Source organism: Saccopteryx leptura, chromosome 6 (assembly GCF_036850995.1).
Source record: "Saccopteryx leptura isolate mSacLep1 chromosome 6, mSacLep1_pri_phased_curated, whole genome shotgun sequence".
Lineage (NCBI taxonomy): Eukaryota > Metazoa > Chordata > Mammalia > Chiroptera > Emballonuridae > Saccopteryx > Saccopteryx leptura.
Genome location: NC_089508.1, coordinates 36215174 through 36233125, shown reverse-complemented (window position 1 = coordinate 36233125; position 17952 = coordinate 36215174). Strand labels below are relative to the sequence as shown.

The 17952-nt window shown below is 38.9% G+C and overlaps 1 protein-coding gene across 3 annotated transcripts in view; it reads left to right on the top strand.

Moving 5' to 3' along the window:
• Positions 1-17952, top strand: part of ZBTB1 (zinc finger and BTB domain containing 1) — a 29109-nt gene that overhangs the window by 4826 nt on the left and 6331 nt on the right. The window contains exons 2-3 of one of the 3 annotated variants that reach the window (XM_066388479.1): positions 9698-9768; positions 10741-12656. In XM_066388479.1, the coding sequence (XP_066244576.1) occupies positions 10759-12656 (1898 nt within the window). In that variant the 5' untranslated portion in view covers positions 9698-9768; positions 10741-10758. Of the gene's footprint in view, positions 1-9697; positions 9769-10740; positions 15615-17952 lie in introns of those variants that run through there. The other 2 variants (XM_066388476.1, XM_066388478.1) reach the window with 2 other exon arrangements.

The following is a 17952-nucleotide window of genomic DNA, read 5'->3' as shown; positions in this document are numbered from 1 at the left end:
CAACTCATAGTTGCTTCATGTTAGTTGTTCATTGCTTGCTTGTTGTATGTGCCTTGACCAGGGAAGCCCAGGGTTTCGAACCAGCAACCTTGGCGTTCCGCTGCGCCACCATAGGCCAGGCTGAGACAGCGTTCTAATCTCTAAAGAGTTTACAGCAAAGCAGAGGAGCCACTTAATTATAATCCCCTGCAGTGAGTGTGGTGGTAGATACAGCATCCCAGTTTGGACGCTACGTTATTTGTCACCCTGTAGTTGTGGGTACAGCCTGTCTTAGAAGCACAGAAGAGGAGCTTATCTTGTCTTATCCTGGGATCAGAAAGAACTTGAAAAGAATGAGTTGGATATTGAAAACGTTCTAAGCAAAGGGAATAGCATGTATGAAAACATGAAGCCTTTTTGCTATGTTAGGTTCTTTAGGATGAGGGGTGGGATCTTAAATCTTAAATAGATTTAAGGCTTAAAAATGAAGTTAAGCGTCTTAGAATGAATACACTTTTTATGATACTCTATGGTTTTATTTCATTGGCTTTTAAGTAGATAAAAGTGGAATTTTCAGGGTTTTAAACATTTTTTTAAATCAGCTATAAAATTGGAAACAATTAAAAAATGTGTGGATCTACCTAACAAAAAGGAACCAGGATAGGCCTTCCCTGGTTCTTTCATAGAGCTGCCTCACCAGTTACTCCTTCAGCAGCCTTTACTGAGTACAAGCTACGTTGCAGAGAAATGAAGAAGCCAAAGACCTTGCCTTCCTGTTGCTCGTCAGCTAGAAGGGGGACCAACACATAGAAAACTGTGGGAGCTGAGCCTTATTTAGCACTTTCTCCATGACAGACACTGCCTTACAAGTAAATCTAAAGGTTAGGAAGGATTACCATCTCCATTCTCAGATGAGAATGGAGGCACAAGTTGGATAAGCATCCTGCTCAGGGTCACACCTAACAAGTGGCAGAGCCAGCATTTCTTTGATCCCAGGCAGTTTGGTTAGTCTGTGCTTTAACACCCACTTTATGCTGCTGTTCTGATTAAAATGTAGTGTAGTAAGTGCAAAATGAGAATACCAGAGTAACACCAAAACCTAAAATAATGGGAGAAAGAGGTGTTACAGAAGGCTTTCTGGAGAAGGTAATAAACTGATTATTAAATGATATATGGGATATTCAGACAGAATAACCAATCAGCATGACTAAAAATAATGGAGGTAAAGAAATACATGAAGAAATGGGAGGTGCTGGGTAGACAGTTTTATACTTCTTGAAACTGAAGTTTGAAGAGGAAGTTGCCAAGCGAGACTAGATGGGTAGGCGTGGAGTGCTTTGGTTGCCTTGTTAAGGATTTTGTACTTTAGCCTGAGGGTATGTGAAGGGAACTATAGAGGGTTTAAGCAGAAGAATATGTTCTGATTTTATTCATGAGTAGTCTGAGGGTGAGGGACCAGCTAGGGAGCCTGTTGAAATAAACTCAGGAGTGATGACAAAGGCTTCAGGAGTGCAAGGATGGTAGGGATGTTATAGAGCAGAGGTCGGGAACCTATGGCTCGAGAGCCAGATGTGGCTCTTTTGATGGCTGCATCTGGCATGCAGACAAATCTTTAATAAAAAAAAATAATGTTAAAAATATAAAACATTCTTATGTATTACAATCCATTCATTTCCTACCACTCATGTTCATGGTTGCAGATGGCTGGAGCCAATCACAGCTGCCCTCTGGAACAACACCAAATTTTTATTGGATAATGCCTAAGTTCACGGGTCATTATATGGCTCTCATGGAATTACATTTTAAAATATGTGGCGTTCATGGCTCTCTCAGCCAAAAAGGTTCCCGACCCCTGGCATAGAGGCAAGATCTGGGAAATACCTGTGAGAAAAATTGGTAAGACTTAATTATGAGGGTGGAGTCCCAGGTGACTTCCAGGTAGCCTGGGTGATCAGTGCATAGTGATGCCAGCTATGATAGAGAATACAGGTGGAGGAGCAGTTTTAGAGGGGTCCCAGACAGACACAGAATGAGTACTTTGGAATAGATGGAAGTTCCACAAAATGAACTCTTAACAACACGAATGCCACGTGCAAAAAGGGACTTTCTGGTGAAGCTGCTTTTTGCTGAACTTACTGTTCACACAATGCCCTCTGGTGGTCAGAAGATGCCATGTCGCCTCTTAGGATGAACAGCTCAAAATACAGAGACTGCTTGGGTTAAATACTTTTTCTCCTCTACTTCTGGAGGGAGAGAGGAATATTCCGGAAGCCACTATGTTCCCTTTACTTTCTGTGTAGATTTATTTCCTATACCTGTAATGCAGCTGAACCACAGAATCACCTCACAAGTTTATCAGGTGCTCTGGGCTGAAGCAAAAGAGTAAAGCAATTTGTTGCTTATCAGCAGTGAAAATATATGGATGAAACAAAGTACAGGAATTAAAGCCTTATTTTATTCATAGAACACTTCCCTAGGTTCTCACAGAAAATTATTTACATAGATTCGGTTTCAGTGAGTTTTTGTCTTAATTTTATAACCGTAACAGATTGAAATGATGGGCAACAAGAGCTCACACTTTATAGAAGTGACAGCTGTCGGGTTGACAAGCAAGGAGACAGAAAAATACTGACCAACAGTCTGCAATCTCTAAAAGCATAACAGTCTCAGGCCATTTTGTAGGTGCAAACAACCCTTGATAGTTGAAGAGCTCCTATATTGCGGTATAACATAATTGATGCAGAGGAGGGAGCAGGCAGGCAAATGCACTGTACTTGGGGGCTGCCGTAGAATAGAAGGAACAGCGTGAGACCAGGATTAAGGAGACTGAAGTCCTATCCTGCCAGCCATTAAAACTAGGTATGACCTTGAACATATCACTTAACGTCTTTGGGACCTCAGTTTATTTTCTTATCTATAAAGCAGCAGGTTGAATTTTTGATTTCTTCATAAAATTCTATGAACTGGCTTCACAATGATATTAATTTTTAGGACATTATATTATGCTTGGATTGAATAGAAAACAATTTTGTTCTTTAATTTATACAAGAGTTTTATGAGGAGTATGATTATCTGTATTCTATAGATGAGAAAAGTAGGCTTAGCAGGGAAAGACATTTAGTGGTAGAGCTGGTATTCAAATCTATTGGTGTCTGCTTTCTGGGCTCGTAGTTAATACTTGCCTTTAACAAGCACACATGCAGTGCCAGCCATGTGGGAAGCGTGTGCAGGGCACAGAGAACAAACAACAAAGGCCATCAGCCTGTCCCTGTTCTTGAGAATTCAGTTGGGCACTGCTACATAAACCTCTGTTAGTGCTGATGATATCAATAATATGACAGCACTGTTAGCACCAACATACAGCTAGTGACACTAGGGTTTTTGAAGATTTTAGGATGTGAGCATAGAACTTAGCCACCATTTATAGCATTGTTTCTATGGAAATATGTTTCAAGTTCCAAATAACTAACTTAAAATAAAGTTTTAGAACATAACTCAATTATAATTTTGGAACTTCCTTTACCAAGTACTGAATGTACAGTCTAATAACCAGCTAGAATGCCTACTCTAAAAAGTGACTAAAATTTTCTAAACTTGATCATGGCTGTCATTTAGGTGCCTTGAAGTGAAATCTATCTTTAGGAGCCTCTATAATTGATTCTTCTTGGAAATTTTTAGGGAAAACCTAAAGAATTTAAGTTTAAATTTAGAAATTGGACTGTATGCCTTGGAAAATGGTATTCTAGGAAGGAATTTGCTGAGGTGATCTTATTTTTATAGGTGGCAAAATTGTTAAGGCCATGGTCTCAGAATACGTCATATTGCCTGTGTTCTTATCTCACCAGGTCCTCTTGTCGGCATAGGAAGGTTATATAATACTGTGTACCTCTGTTTTGTTTCTTTGTTTAACCTGAAAACTGGATCTGAAAACATTACCAACTTTGTAGGGTTTGTTATGAGGACTAAATGATAAGATTATATATATACATGTTTACATGCCTACATATGTGTGTACAATACATAGGATATTCACATACACCTTTGCTTAGACCTAGTGCCTGGCACATCAATAGTAAGGCCAGTAAAACAAATCTGCCTTTCCTCCCATTACATTTCCAAGCTGTTGTTTATGCTGCTATGAACCTCTCCCCAGCTGTTCAATAGACACCTATATGGAGTGCTGAGTTCCTTTTCCTTTGCTTTCTTTTTCTCTCTATCCTACTTATTCATTAAGGCTTCACTTAAATCCTACATCTTTCCTAAACCTACTATTTCTATTACAATTCATGCTTTTTTCTTTCTAAACGCTTCCTGAACTTTGTTCAGTATAGTTTAGTACATTATTATTCTCAGATTGTTTCTTGCTTTAAAATTTAATCCCTTGTATGTAATTAGCTCTATTATATACCATCCTTCTTCACCCACTACCTCAGTGCTCTGTGTAGTCTTAGGAAAATTGCAGGTGTTCAGTATGTTCTGATACTCTGATTTATAAACATGAGAGAATACTGTCATTGCATTTCTGGCTTCTTGGAAAGCTAGTCTGAGCCCTGGCCAGTTGGCTCAAAGGTAGAGCATTGGCCCGGCATGTGGAAGTCCTGGGTTCGGTACCCAGCCAGGGCACACAGGAGAAGCGCCCATCTGCTTCTCCACCCCTCCCCCTCTCCTTCCTCTCTGTCTCTCTCTTCCCCTCCTGCAGCCAAGGTTCCATTGGAGCAAAGTTGGCCTGGGCGCTGAGGATGGCTGCATGACCTCACCTCAGGCACTAGAATGGCTCCTGTTGCAATGTCCCAGATGGTCTGAGCATCGCCCTTTGGTGGGCATGCCAGGTGGATCCTGGTCTGGCGCTTGCGGGAGTCTATCTGTCTGCCTCCCCTTTGCTTCTCATTTTGGAAAAATACAAAGAAAGAAAGAAAAAGAAAGCTAGTCTGTACCCCTCAAGTTAAATCCATGTACATATATTCAGTGAAATAAGACATAGAAGTAGGTACAAGGAAATGAATAAATATATTTATATTTAAAGGTCCTTTGAGATCCAGAGGTAAATGTTAGTAGTTCAGAGTTCAGCATGCTGAATTGAGTCTGATGGCTCTGCTGGAGACTCACTGAGGCTGCACCAGTCGTCTTCAGGAGCCTCCTTGGTGATGCAAGTCTGACACAAATTAGAGGGTGATTATTTGCCTTACAGACAGGGTTAACTCCAAAACTTCTTTTAACTTCTTCATTCACTTTATATGCTTATTTATAGACCCTTAAATCATCATTTGACTAAGCTAGGGCAAAAGAACATCCAGCAAGACTTTTTTCCCCCAATTTAAGAGATTTAGCAATGAAGGAAAAGTGTTTCTCAAACTTTATGTCAGTGAGAAATTTACTGAAATGGCTTACACAACATAAGGAACACGTCTACTGGATAACACGAGAAGCAAATATATGGATAAAATATTACAAGTAGAGTTCATATGGGATAGTCACAGGTGCAAGAGCACCTGGCCAGTAAGCCCTGTGTTAAGGACCCATGTGTTCTTTGAGAAGGGCACGCTACATAGTACCAAGGAATATGTAATAACTACTATAGAGTGGTTAGTACCCATCTGGGTGGTCACCTGGTACCTGCTTTATCAGTTAACTATACCTTTCATACATAATATTTAACAGCCATACATCTTTGCCCTGCTATGAAATAAGAATTTTGGACTAGATTAGATCTCTCTAAGCTGTAAAAGTCTATGACTATCTAAATTGTTTAATGTGGTTGGTGGCTATGTTTTTGTTTTTGTTTTTAATTTAGTGAGAGGAGGGGAGGCAGAGAGGCAGACTCCTGCATGTGCCCTGACCGGGATCTATGCAGCAAGGCCACTAGGCGGTGATGCTCTGTCCATCTGGGGTGTTACTCTGTTGCTCAGCAACCGAGCTCTTCCTAGCACCTCAGGCAGAGTCCATGGAGCCATCCTCAGCACCCAGGGCCAACTCACTCCAATTGAGTTATGGCTGGTGGAGGGGAAGAGAGAGAGAAGCAAGAGGGAGAGGGGTAGAGAAGCAGATGGGCACTTCTCCTGAGTGCCCTGACCAGAAATCAAACCCAGGACATCCACATGCCAGGCCAACACTCTTATTACTGAGCTAACTGGCCATGGTCTGTTTTTTAATTTAAGGTGAGCTGGTAAACTTTTTCAGACTAAATTTTAAAAAATACAGTATAAAATGTTTATGTCACTTAATTCCTTATTCTTCCTGGAGAATGGCATGCACACAGGGTGTCCTAGTCTCAAGCAGACCTGTGACTTTCGATCACATTTTTGCTCTCGGTTTCTGCTCGCAGCCCCAAGCCCATGGCTTCTAGCTGTAATAAATTTGTTCTACCAACCTGACCAGGCGGTGGCTCAGTGGATAGAGCGTTGGACTGGGATGCGGAAGGACCCTGGTTTGAGACCCCGAGGTTGCCAGCTTGAGCGTGAGCTCATCTGGCTTGAACAACAACAAAAAAAGCTCACCAGCTTGGACCCAAGGTCGCTGGCTCGAGCAAGGGGTTACTCAGTCTGTTGAAGGCCCGTGGTCAAGGCACATATGAGAAAGCAATCAATGAACAACTAAGGTGTTGCAATGAAAAACTGATGATTGATGCTTCTCATCTCTCTCTGTTCCTGTCTGTCCCTATCTATCCCTCTCTCTCTCCGTCCCTGTAAAAAGAAATACATAAATAAATAAATAAATGAAAAAAAATTTGTTCTACCAGTGATGCAGCTAGGAACACAAACAAAAGCAGCCACCAACTTCAGTTATAAAAACAAGAACAACTGAAATATACCAATCCTTTTATTTAAAACTGTTCACAAGCTTTACTATAACAATGTTTACTAAGATTTTTTTGGTAGCATTATTTAGGATATCAAAAACTTTTTGAAAAGAGCAAGCTTCTTTTGGAATTTGAGTGAAATTTATTGTTTAATAAAAGTAAATGATTATGAAACGTTTAATGTGAAAATTATTCTCAAGAGATAACAAGCTAAAAGCCTCACAGGAATTTAGATTCCCTTTCCCTGGACTCCACTCCCTGCCTTTTCTTGGTGTTTTTAAGCCTCCTTAAAGCTTTTCTGAATGAGATACAAGAACAGAGTTGCTGGTACTGATTGTAAATGATTGCTATTTAAATCAGTCTACCTAAAATTATTTTTACTCAGAACTTGGACATTTGCATAATGACATTGATGAAACTACAGTTCTAGGTCAACCTTGCAGCTGTAGTATCAGCTTTAAATTTAGACACAGTACTTGTTCAGCTTCCAGCTCTCTGAGGGAAAGATTGAAATAGACAATGTGGAGGCAGTGGGATTCATACCCAGACCTGTCTAACCCAGAGCCCTTCTCTCTGTCACAGCACGATGCTTTCTGCCACAGAGTAGGCACTTGACTGAGTACCTGTTAAATGAAGTCACTAACCTAGAAAAAGTCAGAATTCTCTTGTATCCTTGAAATTACAGAATACCTGTGTTCTTGCTGACTCTCAGTACCTTATACAGTGTCTGGTATACCAAAATGTTCAATAGATATTTGTTGAATTAATAAGTATACATTAAAATGCTATCGATGCTCTTACTTTAGTGTTTTGTTTGTGTTAATACAAAATGTATGCATTTTCACTAATTCAATTGATTGCCACTATAGCTACACATGTGTTTTGTCATTTTGGTCTTCTATGTAGTTGCATTAATTTTGGTTGCTGACCATAAGACTGCTTTTCATTCAAATTAGAAAGGGTCATTCTGTCTGGGTAGCTCAGTTGGTTAGAGCATTGTCCCCATATGCCAAGATTGTGGATTTGATCCCCAGTCAGGGCACATACAAGAATCAACCAAGAAATGCATAAATAAGTGGAACAACAAATCGATGTTTCTCTCTCTCTTCCCTGCTCTCCGCCTTTCTCTCTAAAATCAATGAACATTTAAAAAATAATAAATTAGGAAAGGTCCTTGGAACTTTAAGCTCCTCATGTCATTATTTCAAGCACAAGATATTTAAAACCCCAAAGTTTTTGCAGATTAACTGGTGGCTTCCATACTGCTGGACTTCTATTTGGAAGGAAACTGAGGTTATCTAGTCAAACCTAACTCCTGATACTTACATAAGCATCACAACCACACAGCTGCCAGGAAATATCGAGGTCAGTAAGAATAAACAAGTTACCCACCTGACCAGGCAGTGGCACAGTAGATAGAGTGTCGGCCTGGACGCTGAGAACCAACATTCAAACCCCAGGGTCGCGGACTTGAGCGTGGGATCATAGACAAGACCCCATGGTTGCTGGCTTGAGCAGTGGTTCGCTGGCTCAGCTGGAGCCCACCAGTCAAGGCACATATGAAAAAGCATCAATGAACAACTAAAGTGTCGCAACTATGAATTTATGCTTCTCATCTCTCTCCCTTCCTGTCTGTCTCTCTCTGTGTCTGTCTTTCCCTCTCTCTTGCTTAAAAAAAGAAAAAATAGCAAGTTACCCAAGGCAGCAAATTCTGGATTGGAACTCAGATATGTCTGGTCCAGGGCCTGTGCTCTTTTCATTTCACTGTACCATACTGTCCTTAAAAACATTTGTCCATGCGTCCACAGAGGGCAGTCATGATCCTCTGAACAAGTTTGTTTCCTTTTAAACAACTCTTACTGTTTGAAAAAAATTGAGATAATATCCCTGCCTCTTTCTCTTTGATTTATTTATTAAAGGTCTCTGTGAAACCTACAAAAATACCTATAGAAATCTTATCCTACATAAAATGGGCTTGGGAGTCAAACTTTTCTCATTTTCTTATACAGTTTTTATTCATAAATACAGTTTTAAAGACCACATGACATTGAATTTTAGGGTGTGGATTTATCTTGGTTTATTAACAACTTTGTTACTACCAGGCATTTCAAACTTGAAATAACATGTTGATAAAAATCTTTGTGCATAAATTTCTTTTTATACTTCGGTACATACTGAACATGATTCCTCACGGTTTTGGCACAAATACCTGAGTCACAAAGGGTTGAAATATTGTACCTACTTGAAATATTTGATCTAGCTCATAGAAAAGGCAGTAGTTCTCATTATAAACCACCTTCAGTTCAACATTGCATTTCAGCAGTACTATTTCATTTTCATCCCTGGCTGTGCACCTCTATCTGTAGGCAGGAAAAAGGAGGCAGGATGAGGGGAAAGGGAAGGAGTCTGTGATCCACATGTGATCTGTGACTAACAAATAAAAAAGCAAGTTGAAATAAGAAAGCAAGCATAGATGCCGTCTTAATTACTACTATGAAGTTAGAAGGGTTTGGGGACTGAAGGGTGAACATTTTATTTCTCTGAACAGCTTGCGAGAAATGTTCTTTTTATGTTCAAATTGCGTAGGAGCTTGTTTTTCAGTAGAAAACAGATTCTAAAATTTTCTGTATACAGATTAAAAATTGAGGCCAAAATTGGATGTTATTTTAGCTTTGTAATATAATATGTAGGACTTCTAGTGCTTTTAATATACAATATTTTCCTCGTCTTTTTTATGCAAAGTCAACTCCCTACATTAAAAATACAGTATCTACCGTATGTTGTTAAGTGAGTAAAACCAGTAGCAGAAAGTAATACTGTATGATGCTATTTAGGTTTAAAACAAATATACAACAAAAGCAAACTTATGTGCCTGGCACATAGTAGGTATTCAATATCTGTTGACTCTGTATGTATCCATAGAAACTGATCTGAAGATACACAATCCAGAGTGTTTGGAGAGGGTACCTCTAGGAAGAGGTATGCAACTGAAGGTGTGTTTTATTCTATATACTTTTTTATGTTTCAATGACCATGTGTTACTTTTGTGTACTTTTTTTAAACAGTCAAAAATTAAGGAAAACTTACTATCTGGATAGACACCTTCTTCCCAGTTAGGTCCACTGCTTTGCAGTCAGGTCTACTGCTTCTTTATAGCAATAAAGGACAGTTATTCTGACTCTACAGAATTATTGTCTCCAATAATCAAGAAAAGAAGCAGTGATCAAACCTATTTGCTTGTTTGCCGTTTCCATGTAATTTAGAAAGCTTTCCTTAATAGAATTTTTCTAAGGAAATTTTCAAACAGAGAAAAATAGAATTATACCTCTCTTACATTAGTTATCAACACTTGACCAGTCTTGTATCATCTATATAGCCCCACATCCAACTTACTGTATTATATTCAAGCATATTGTAGATATATTGTTTCATCTATAAATATATCATTATGTATATCTGACAGATAAGGGCCCTTCTTTAACAAAACCAAAATGCCCTTATCTCACTTAAAAATGAGCAATAATTCCTTTATAACTATCATCTAAGAAATTTTTAATATTCTGCAATTTAGTGACTTTCAGTTTAAGTTGCTATTTCATTTACTTTCATTGCTTATATCCCTTAAGTACTTTTAAACTCATGTCTTTTCCTTTCAAATTTAGTATACATTTCCCCCGGTAGAGTTGTAATAAAACCAAAATGATGGTTTTTGCTTGTGATACCTTTGCTTGTATTTCTTAAAATCAAAATGAGAAGTTTGAATAAATGGCTCGATATCTTCATCTTCAAATTTAAAATATGATTCAGGTATTACATATGATTCAGGTTTTGCTACATTAAAATGGAAGACTATTCATACTTGATTGTAATAGCCAAGTCACACAAGTCACAAATCATGTTCAAATTACTTTGTTAAAGTGTTTTTCTGATATGTTGTCTAACTGTAATGTTTTTGTTTTATATAGGTCTCTAATTAATAGAAGATGGCAAAGCCCAGCCACAGCAGCTACGTCCTGCAGCAGCTAAACAACCAAAGGGAATGGGGTTTTCTCTGTGACTGTTGTATTGCGATTGATGACATTTACTTTCAAGCACACAAAGCCGTGCTAGCTGCTTGTAGCTCCTATTTTAGAATGTTTTTCATGAACCATCAACATAGTACTGCACAACTGAATCTCAGCAACATGAAAATTAGTGCTGAGTGTTTTGATCTTATTTTGCAGTTTATGTATTTAGGAAAAATTATGACAGCTCCCTCCAGTTTTGAGCAGTTTAAGGTGGCAATGAATTACCTACAGCTGTACAATGTTCCTGACTGCTTAGAAGACATACAGGATGCAGATTGTTCTAGTTCAAAATGTTCATCTTCTGCTTCTAGCAAACAGAACAACAAAATGATATTTGGAGTAAGAATGTATGAAGATACTGTGGCTAGAAATGGCAGTGAAGCCAGTCGGTGGTGTGCAGAGCCAAGTTCAACAGTAAACACACCACATAACAGAGAGACTGATGAGGAGTCTTTACAATTAAGTAATTTTCCTGAACCACTATATGATGTATGTAAAAAAAGTTCTGTGTCCAAATTATCTGCTCCAAAGGAACGTGTGTCACGGCGCTTTGGTCGAAGTTTTACCTGTGATAGTTGTGGATTTGGCTTTAGCTGTGAGAAATTATTAGATGAGCATGTGCTAACCTGTACTAACAGACACTCATACCAGAACACGAGATCCTATCACAGAATAGTGGATGTTAGAGACGGAAAAGACAGTAATATCAAAGCTGAATTTGTTGAGAAGGATTCTTCGAAGACATTTTCTGCACAGACGGACAAATATAGAGGAGACACAAGCGAGGCTGCTGATGATTCAACTTCAACTGCTGGAAGCAGAAAGAGTAGCACAGTGGAGTCTGAACTAGCCAGTGAAGAAAAAAGCAGAGCTGCCGAGAGGAAAAGAATCATTATCAAGATGGAGCCAGAAGATATTCCCACAGATGAACTAAAAGACTTTAACATTATTAAAGTTACTGATAAAGATTGCAATGAATCCACTGACAATGATGAATTAGAAGATGAACCTGAAGAGCCATTTTACAGATATTATGTTGAAGAAGATGTCAGTATTAAAAAAAGTGGTAGGAAAACTCTAAAACCTCGGATGTCGATAAATGCCGATGAAAGAGGTGGTTTAGAAACTACGAGGGCCCCTAACAACAGCAGTCCTGTACCAGAGGACACTGAAAATGCATCTTGTGAGCTGTGCGGACTCACAATAACTGAAGAAGACCTGTCCTCTCATTACTTAGCCAAACACATTGAAAATATCTGTGCATGTGGCAAATGTGGACAAATCCTTGTGAAGGGTAGACAACTTCAGGAACATGCTCAAAGATGTGGAGAACCCCAAGATCTGACAATGAATGGGTTAGGAAATGCTGAGGAGAAAATGGACATGGAAGAGAACCCTGATGAGCAGTCTGAAATCAGAGATATGTTTGTTGAAATGTTGGATGATTTCAGGGACAATCATTTCCAGATAAACAATATCCAAAAAAAGCAGTTATTTAAACATTCTGCTTGCCCTTTTCGGTGTCCTAATTGTGGCCAGCGTTTTGAAACCGAGAATCTAGTGGTTGAACATATGTCTGGCTGCCTAGACCAAGATATGTTTAAAAGTGCCATCATGGAAGAAAATGAAAGAGATCACAGACGAAAGCATTTTTGTAATCTATGCGGAAAAGGATTTTATCAGCGGTGTCACCTAAGAGAACACTATACTGTTCATACTAAGGAAAAACAGTTTGTGTGTCAGACATGTGGAAAGCAGTTTTTAAGGGAACGTCAGTTGCGCCTGCACAATGATATGCACAAAGGCATGGCCAGGTATGTCTGTTCCATTTGTGATCAAGGAAACTTCAGAAAACATGACCATGTACGGCATATGATTTCTCATTTATCTGCTGGTGAGACTATGTGCCAGGTCTGCTTTCAGATATTCCCAAATAATGAGCAGTTGGAACAGCACATGGATGTTCATCTCTATACATGTGGAATATGTGGAGCAAAATTTAACTTGAGGAAAGATATGAGATCACATTATAATGCCAAGCATTTGAAAAGAACATAAGTCATTTTCTACTGTACAAATGTTTAGTTGATAGCAGACAAAACACCAAAGCAAAGGATATGAGTTATTTAGAAATTGATTTTTCTAAGATGAATTGTTGGGAAAAATATTTCAAGGCCCTTTAACCTTAAATATTTTTCTTTAGATCTTAAGTATCTACATTTTAGATGTTATGAAATGTTTATCATTTTTTTCTTAATAGAATTCTTTGTTTTTAGTTTGTTTTAGCGATGATTAAAATTACTTTTAAATGTAGACTATAAGTGGTTGTTACCCCTTTAATGACTATTAAACTTTAGTTTTTTATCAATAAGGTGATGACTTTACTATTTCTATGTGGGTTTTTTTTAAGGTTATCCTGTGAAAATTTAAACCCAATATCATTGGCCATTCCCATTTAAGTTAAAAATAATTTTTTTAAGTAATTAGTTACTTGAAGCTATCCCATTTACTTTTAGCTCTTTTCTTTTTCTCCCCTCCCCCCCGTTTTGGTAAGTTGAACAGTGATTTAGCCACTGTTTATTCCCCCTTCTTATCAATGAAATTCATATTTTTATTAGGCAGGTTAGGTGCACTGAATCTAACCTTGAAGGTTGACATGGGCTCAAAGTTGGCCTAAAAAGATTGATGGACCTAAGGAAATTCCTATAAATGAGTATTTTCCTATAATTGATAAAATATTATCATTTAATAATGACATTTAAAACTTATATTAAGTGTAAAACCCAATGACTTTATCCTATTTGAGAAATTCATGGGACAAGTCATTTTGTTTTGTGATATTAAATTTAACTATGATAGTTAATTAAAAAAAACATATCTTGTATTCATTTAAAATAATTTAAAATATTCTGATTTCTAAAGTGTGTTAGTTTATCAATTATTTTTGTTTATATAAATAGATTTTAATAGTTCTCTAGGAATATAACATCTGAAGAAAATGATTTTTCACCTTTAAAATTACATACTTTTGGAACTTCTTTGAGATTTGAGAAAGCTGCCATGTATATTAATAAAGCTAATAAAATAAAGAAATCAATTACAAATCTGATTGGTCTATAAAAGTAGAGTGTGCAAATAAATGTCTTGTCTTTTATACTATTTCAGATTTGGAGAAAATGTGTTGTGGCAAATTGCAGTTATCACCATGCTTTATTTTTTCTGTAAAGGACTACAAAGCTTGAGGACTATAAAATAATCAGAGCATATAAATGGAAATAGTTTATCATTTTTTAGTTAAAATAACATTACTGTTGTTGCTGACACAGGGTCTACACGAAATACATGTGAATTAAAGCATTGGCAAACTGACCTGCCAATAAACACAACTATCAAATAGATTGCCTTTTAATGTGAATTACTTTAAATAACTGCCATATTTAAAAGTATAATTTTGTGATTATGAATAGTGTTGCTCTTTTTTTATATCAGATTTTTAAGATACACAAGTCATATTTTTGTATACAGCTTTCATAAAAGAGCAAGTTGCCAAGAAAATTGAGAGATCTATTGACTCGCACAGATTTAGTTGACAGAGAAGTATTAGAGCACAGATTTGTGGGAAGATATTGAGGTGTTAAGAATAGAAATAGTACATGAGCCATGAGAAGTAGAGATGGGGAAAAATACACAAAAAGATAGAGGAGAAATTGAGGATTAAAAAAAAAAGCCACATAGCAGAAGAAGTGATTCATCTTAGTTTTGGATAAAGTAGTTTAGCAAGTAATTAAATCTGAAATGCAGCTTAAAAATGAAATATGCTATGTACATCACTGATAAGAACCTGATAAAAGTTCTGTAAAAACCCAGAGACCATCAGAGAATAGTGTAGAGAGATGAGATAAACTCAAACCAAATTTCTAAACTATAGTATTGTAGTAAACATAATTTTCTTTGAGACCACTGTTTTACATAACCCTCATCAAAATCTACTGCACTGGTGTTCCCACAAAGAACAGGGTTCTTTCTAAATACTTCCACAACTACCAATTCATTTTCTAATGGATTGTCTATTCCATTAGAAAATGGGGTTTAACTTAGCATTTTGACATGTAACAATTAGCAAGTAAATACATAAACATCAGACATAACCTCTAATTTTACATGACTGAGATGTTTATAGTTTCACAAAGCCACACCTCAACAATGTTTTCTCCCAGTCTCATGTTACACAGGGCATACACCTTTTATTCTGGAACTAGTTGCAGGGGCATAGCATAGGCTTCTTTAAGTGTAATGTACAATTTCCCTTGTTAAAGCAAAGAGTTTGTTTACAGTGTCCTTGCCTTTTAAAACTACAAGGAATGAAAAATAACCAATACCTCTGTCCAGCCCAGTTTCCTCTCATTTTCTTCCCTCTCTTGGGGTAGAGTTAGTAGCTTACTATTACTTCTTGCCCTCCAGTGCTGTGAAGACAGTGAATCAAGGTTATGGAAGCTGTGTGCCCCTCCCACTTTTATAATTTGATCAGCCCTGAAATCTAAAAATGAAAAGAAAGTCTAGATGAATATAGGTATGTGCAATCTTGTTTCTCTTTCTGTCTCATAAACACAGTCTTGCTTAAAAGGACTTTTATGGGCCCTGGCCGGTTGGCTCAGTGGTAGAGCGTTGGCCTGGCGTGCAGAAGTCCCGGGTTCAATTCCCGGCCAGGGCACACAGGAGAAGCGCCCATCTGCTTCTCCACCCCTCCCCCTCTCCTTCCTCTCTGTCTCTCTCTTCCCCTCCCGCAGCTGAGGCTCCACTGGAGCAAAGATGGCCCGGGCGCTGGGGATGGCTCCTCGGCCTCTGCCCCAGGCGCAAGAGTGGCTCTGGTTGCAACAGAGCGACGCCCGGGAGGGGCAGAGCTTCGCCCCCTGGTGGGCGTGCCAGGTGGATCCCGGTAGGGCGCATGGGGGAGTCTGTCTGACTGTCTCTCCCCGTTTCCGGCTTCAGAAAAATACAGAAAAAAAAAAAAGGACTTTTATGCTCTAGCAATAATTCTGGAAAAATGGAGTCTGCCCAACAACCTTGCCATCGATTACAGTGCAACTCGGATGTTTATAGTTCTCTAGTAAACAGGATTAAGAATCTCAGAGGTTAATGAAGCACACCATGTGGCAGTAGACAAGGACTCTCGTATATTCAGAGAAATGTGTTATATAAGTAAAATGGCACATGGCTAATGTTTAATATGTAAAGTTTTTGAATACAGATAAAAATTGGGAGAAGGATTCCAGGGGCTAGTTCTAAAGATAAAAGAATTGAAATAGGCCCTGGCCGGTTGGCTCAGCGGTAGAGCATCGGCCTGGCGTGCGGGGGACCCGGGTTCGATTCCCGGCCAGGGCACATAGGAGAAGCGCCCATTTGCTTCTCCACCACCCCCTCCTTCCTCTCTGTCTCTCTTCCCCTCCCGCAGCCAAGGCTCCATTAGAGCAAAGATGGCCCGGGCGCTGGGGATGGCTCCTTGGCCTCTGCCCCAGGCGCTAGAGTGGCTCTGGTCGAGGCAGAGCGACGCCTCGGAGGGGCAGAGCATGGCCCCCTGGTGGGCAGAGCATCGCCCCTGGTGGGCGTGCCGGGTGGATCCCTGTCGGGCGGATGCGGGAGTCTGTCTGACTGTCTCTCCCCGTTTCCAGCTTCAGAAAAAAAAAAAAAAGAATTGAAATAAGTTAAATAAGTTTGTGAGGGCACTCAGAGCACTAATGAAAAGGAAAATATAATAAACTGACCTGAAAAATTATATTTAAATAATGTAGTTGAAAACAAAAATACGAACAAGATATAAAAATTGAATTAAAAAAAAACAACAGAAAACATTTGATCCTGACTAGGTGGTGGTGCAATGGATAGAGCAGGGTCCCCAAACTACGGCCCGCGGGCCACATGCGGCCCCCTGAGGCCATTTACCTGGCCCTCGCAGCACTTCCGGAAGGGGCATCTCTTTCATTGGTGGTCAGTGAGAGGAGCATAGTTCCCATTGAAATACTGGTCAGTTTGTTGATTTAAATTAACTTGTTCTTTATTTTAAATATTGTATTTGTTCCCATTTTGTTTTTTACTTTAAAATAAGATATGTGCAGTGTGCATAGGGATTTGTTCATAGTTTTTTTTTTATAGTGCAGCCCTCCAACGGTCTGAGGGACAGTGAACTGGCCCCCTGTGTAAAAAGTTTGGGGACCCCTGGGATAGAGCATCAGCCTGGGACGCAGAGGACCCAGGTTTGAAGCCCTGAGGCCACTGGCTTGAGCAAGGAGTCACTGCTGTAGCCTCCCAGTCAAGGCACATACAGTATTAGAAAGAAATCAATGAACAACTAAGGTACCACAAGGAAGAATTGATGCTTCTAATCCAGGAATCCCCAAACTTTTTACACAGGGGGCCAGTTCACTGTCCCTCAGACTGTTGGAGGGCCGGACTATAAAAAAAAACTATGAAAAATCCCTATGCACACTGCACATATCTTATTTTATTTTATTTTTTATTTTTTTAATTTATTTATTCATTTTAGAGAGGAGAGGGAGAGACAGAGAGAGAGAGACAAGAGACAGAGAGAGAGAAGGGGGGAGGAGCTGGAAGCATCAACTCCCATATGTGCTTTGACCAGGCAAGCCCAGGGTTTCGAACCAGCGACCTCAGCATTTCCAGGTCGACGCTTTATCCACTGCGCCACCACAGGTCAGGCCATATCTTATTTTAAAGTAAAAAAACAAAACAGGAACAAATACAATATTTAAAATAAAGAACAAGTAAATTTAAATCAACAAACTGACCAGTATTTCACTGGGAACTATGCTCCTCTCACTGACCACCAATGAAAGAGGTGCCCCTTCAGAAAGTGTAGTGGGGGCCCGATAAATGGCCTCGGGGCTGCATGTGGCCCGCGGGCCATAGTTTGGGGACCACTGTTCTAATCTCTCCCTGTCTGTCCCTATTTGTCCTCTCGCCAAAAAAAAAAAAAAATTGAAACTTTCTAAGTGAGATAAGTTAAGATTGAGTACTTGATAGGTTAAAATAATTTTATTAGATTAGAAGAATTCAATTAGAGCTATAGAAGCCTAATGAAACAATTATGAATAT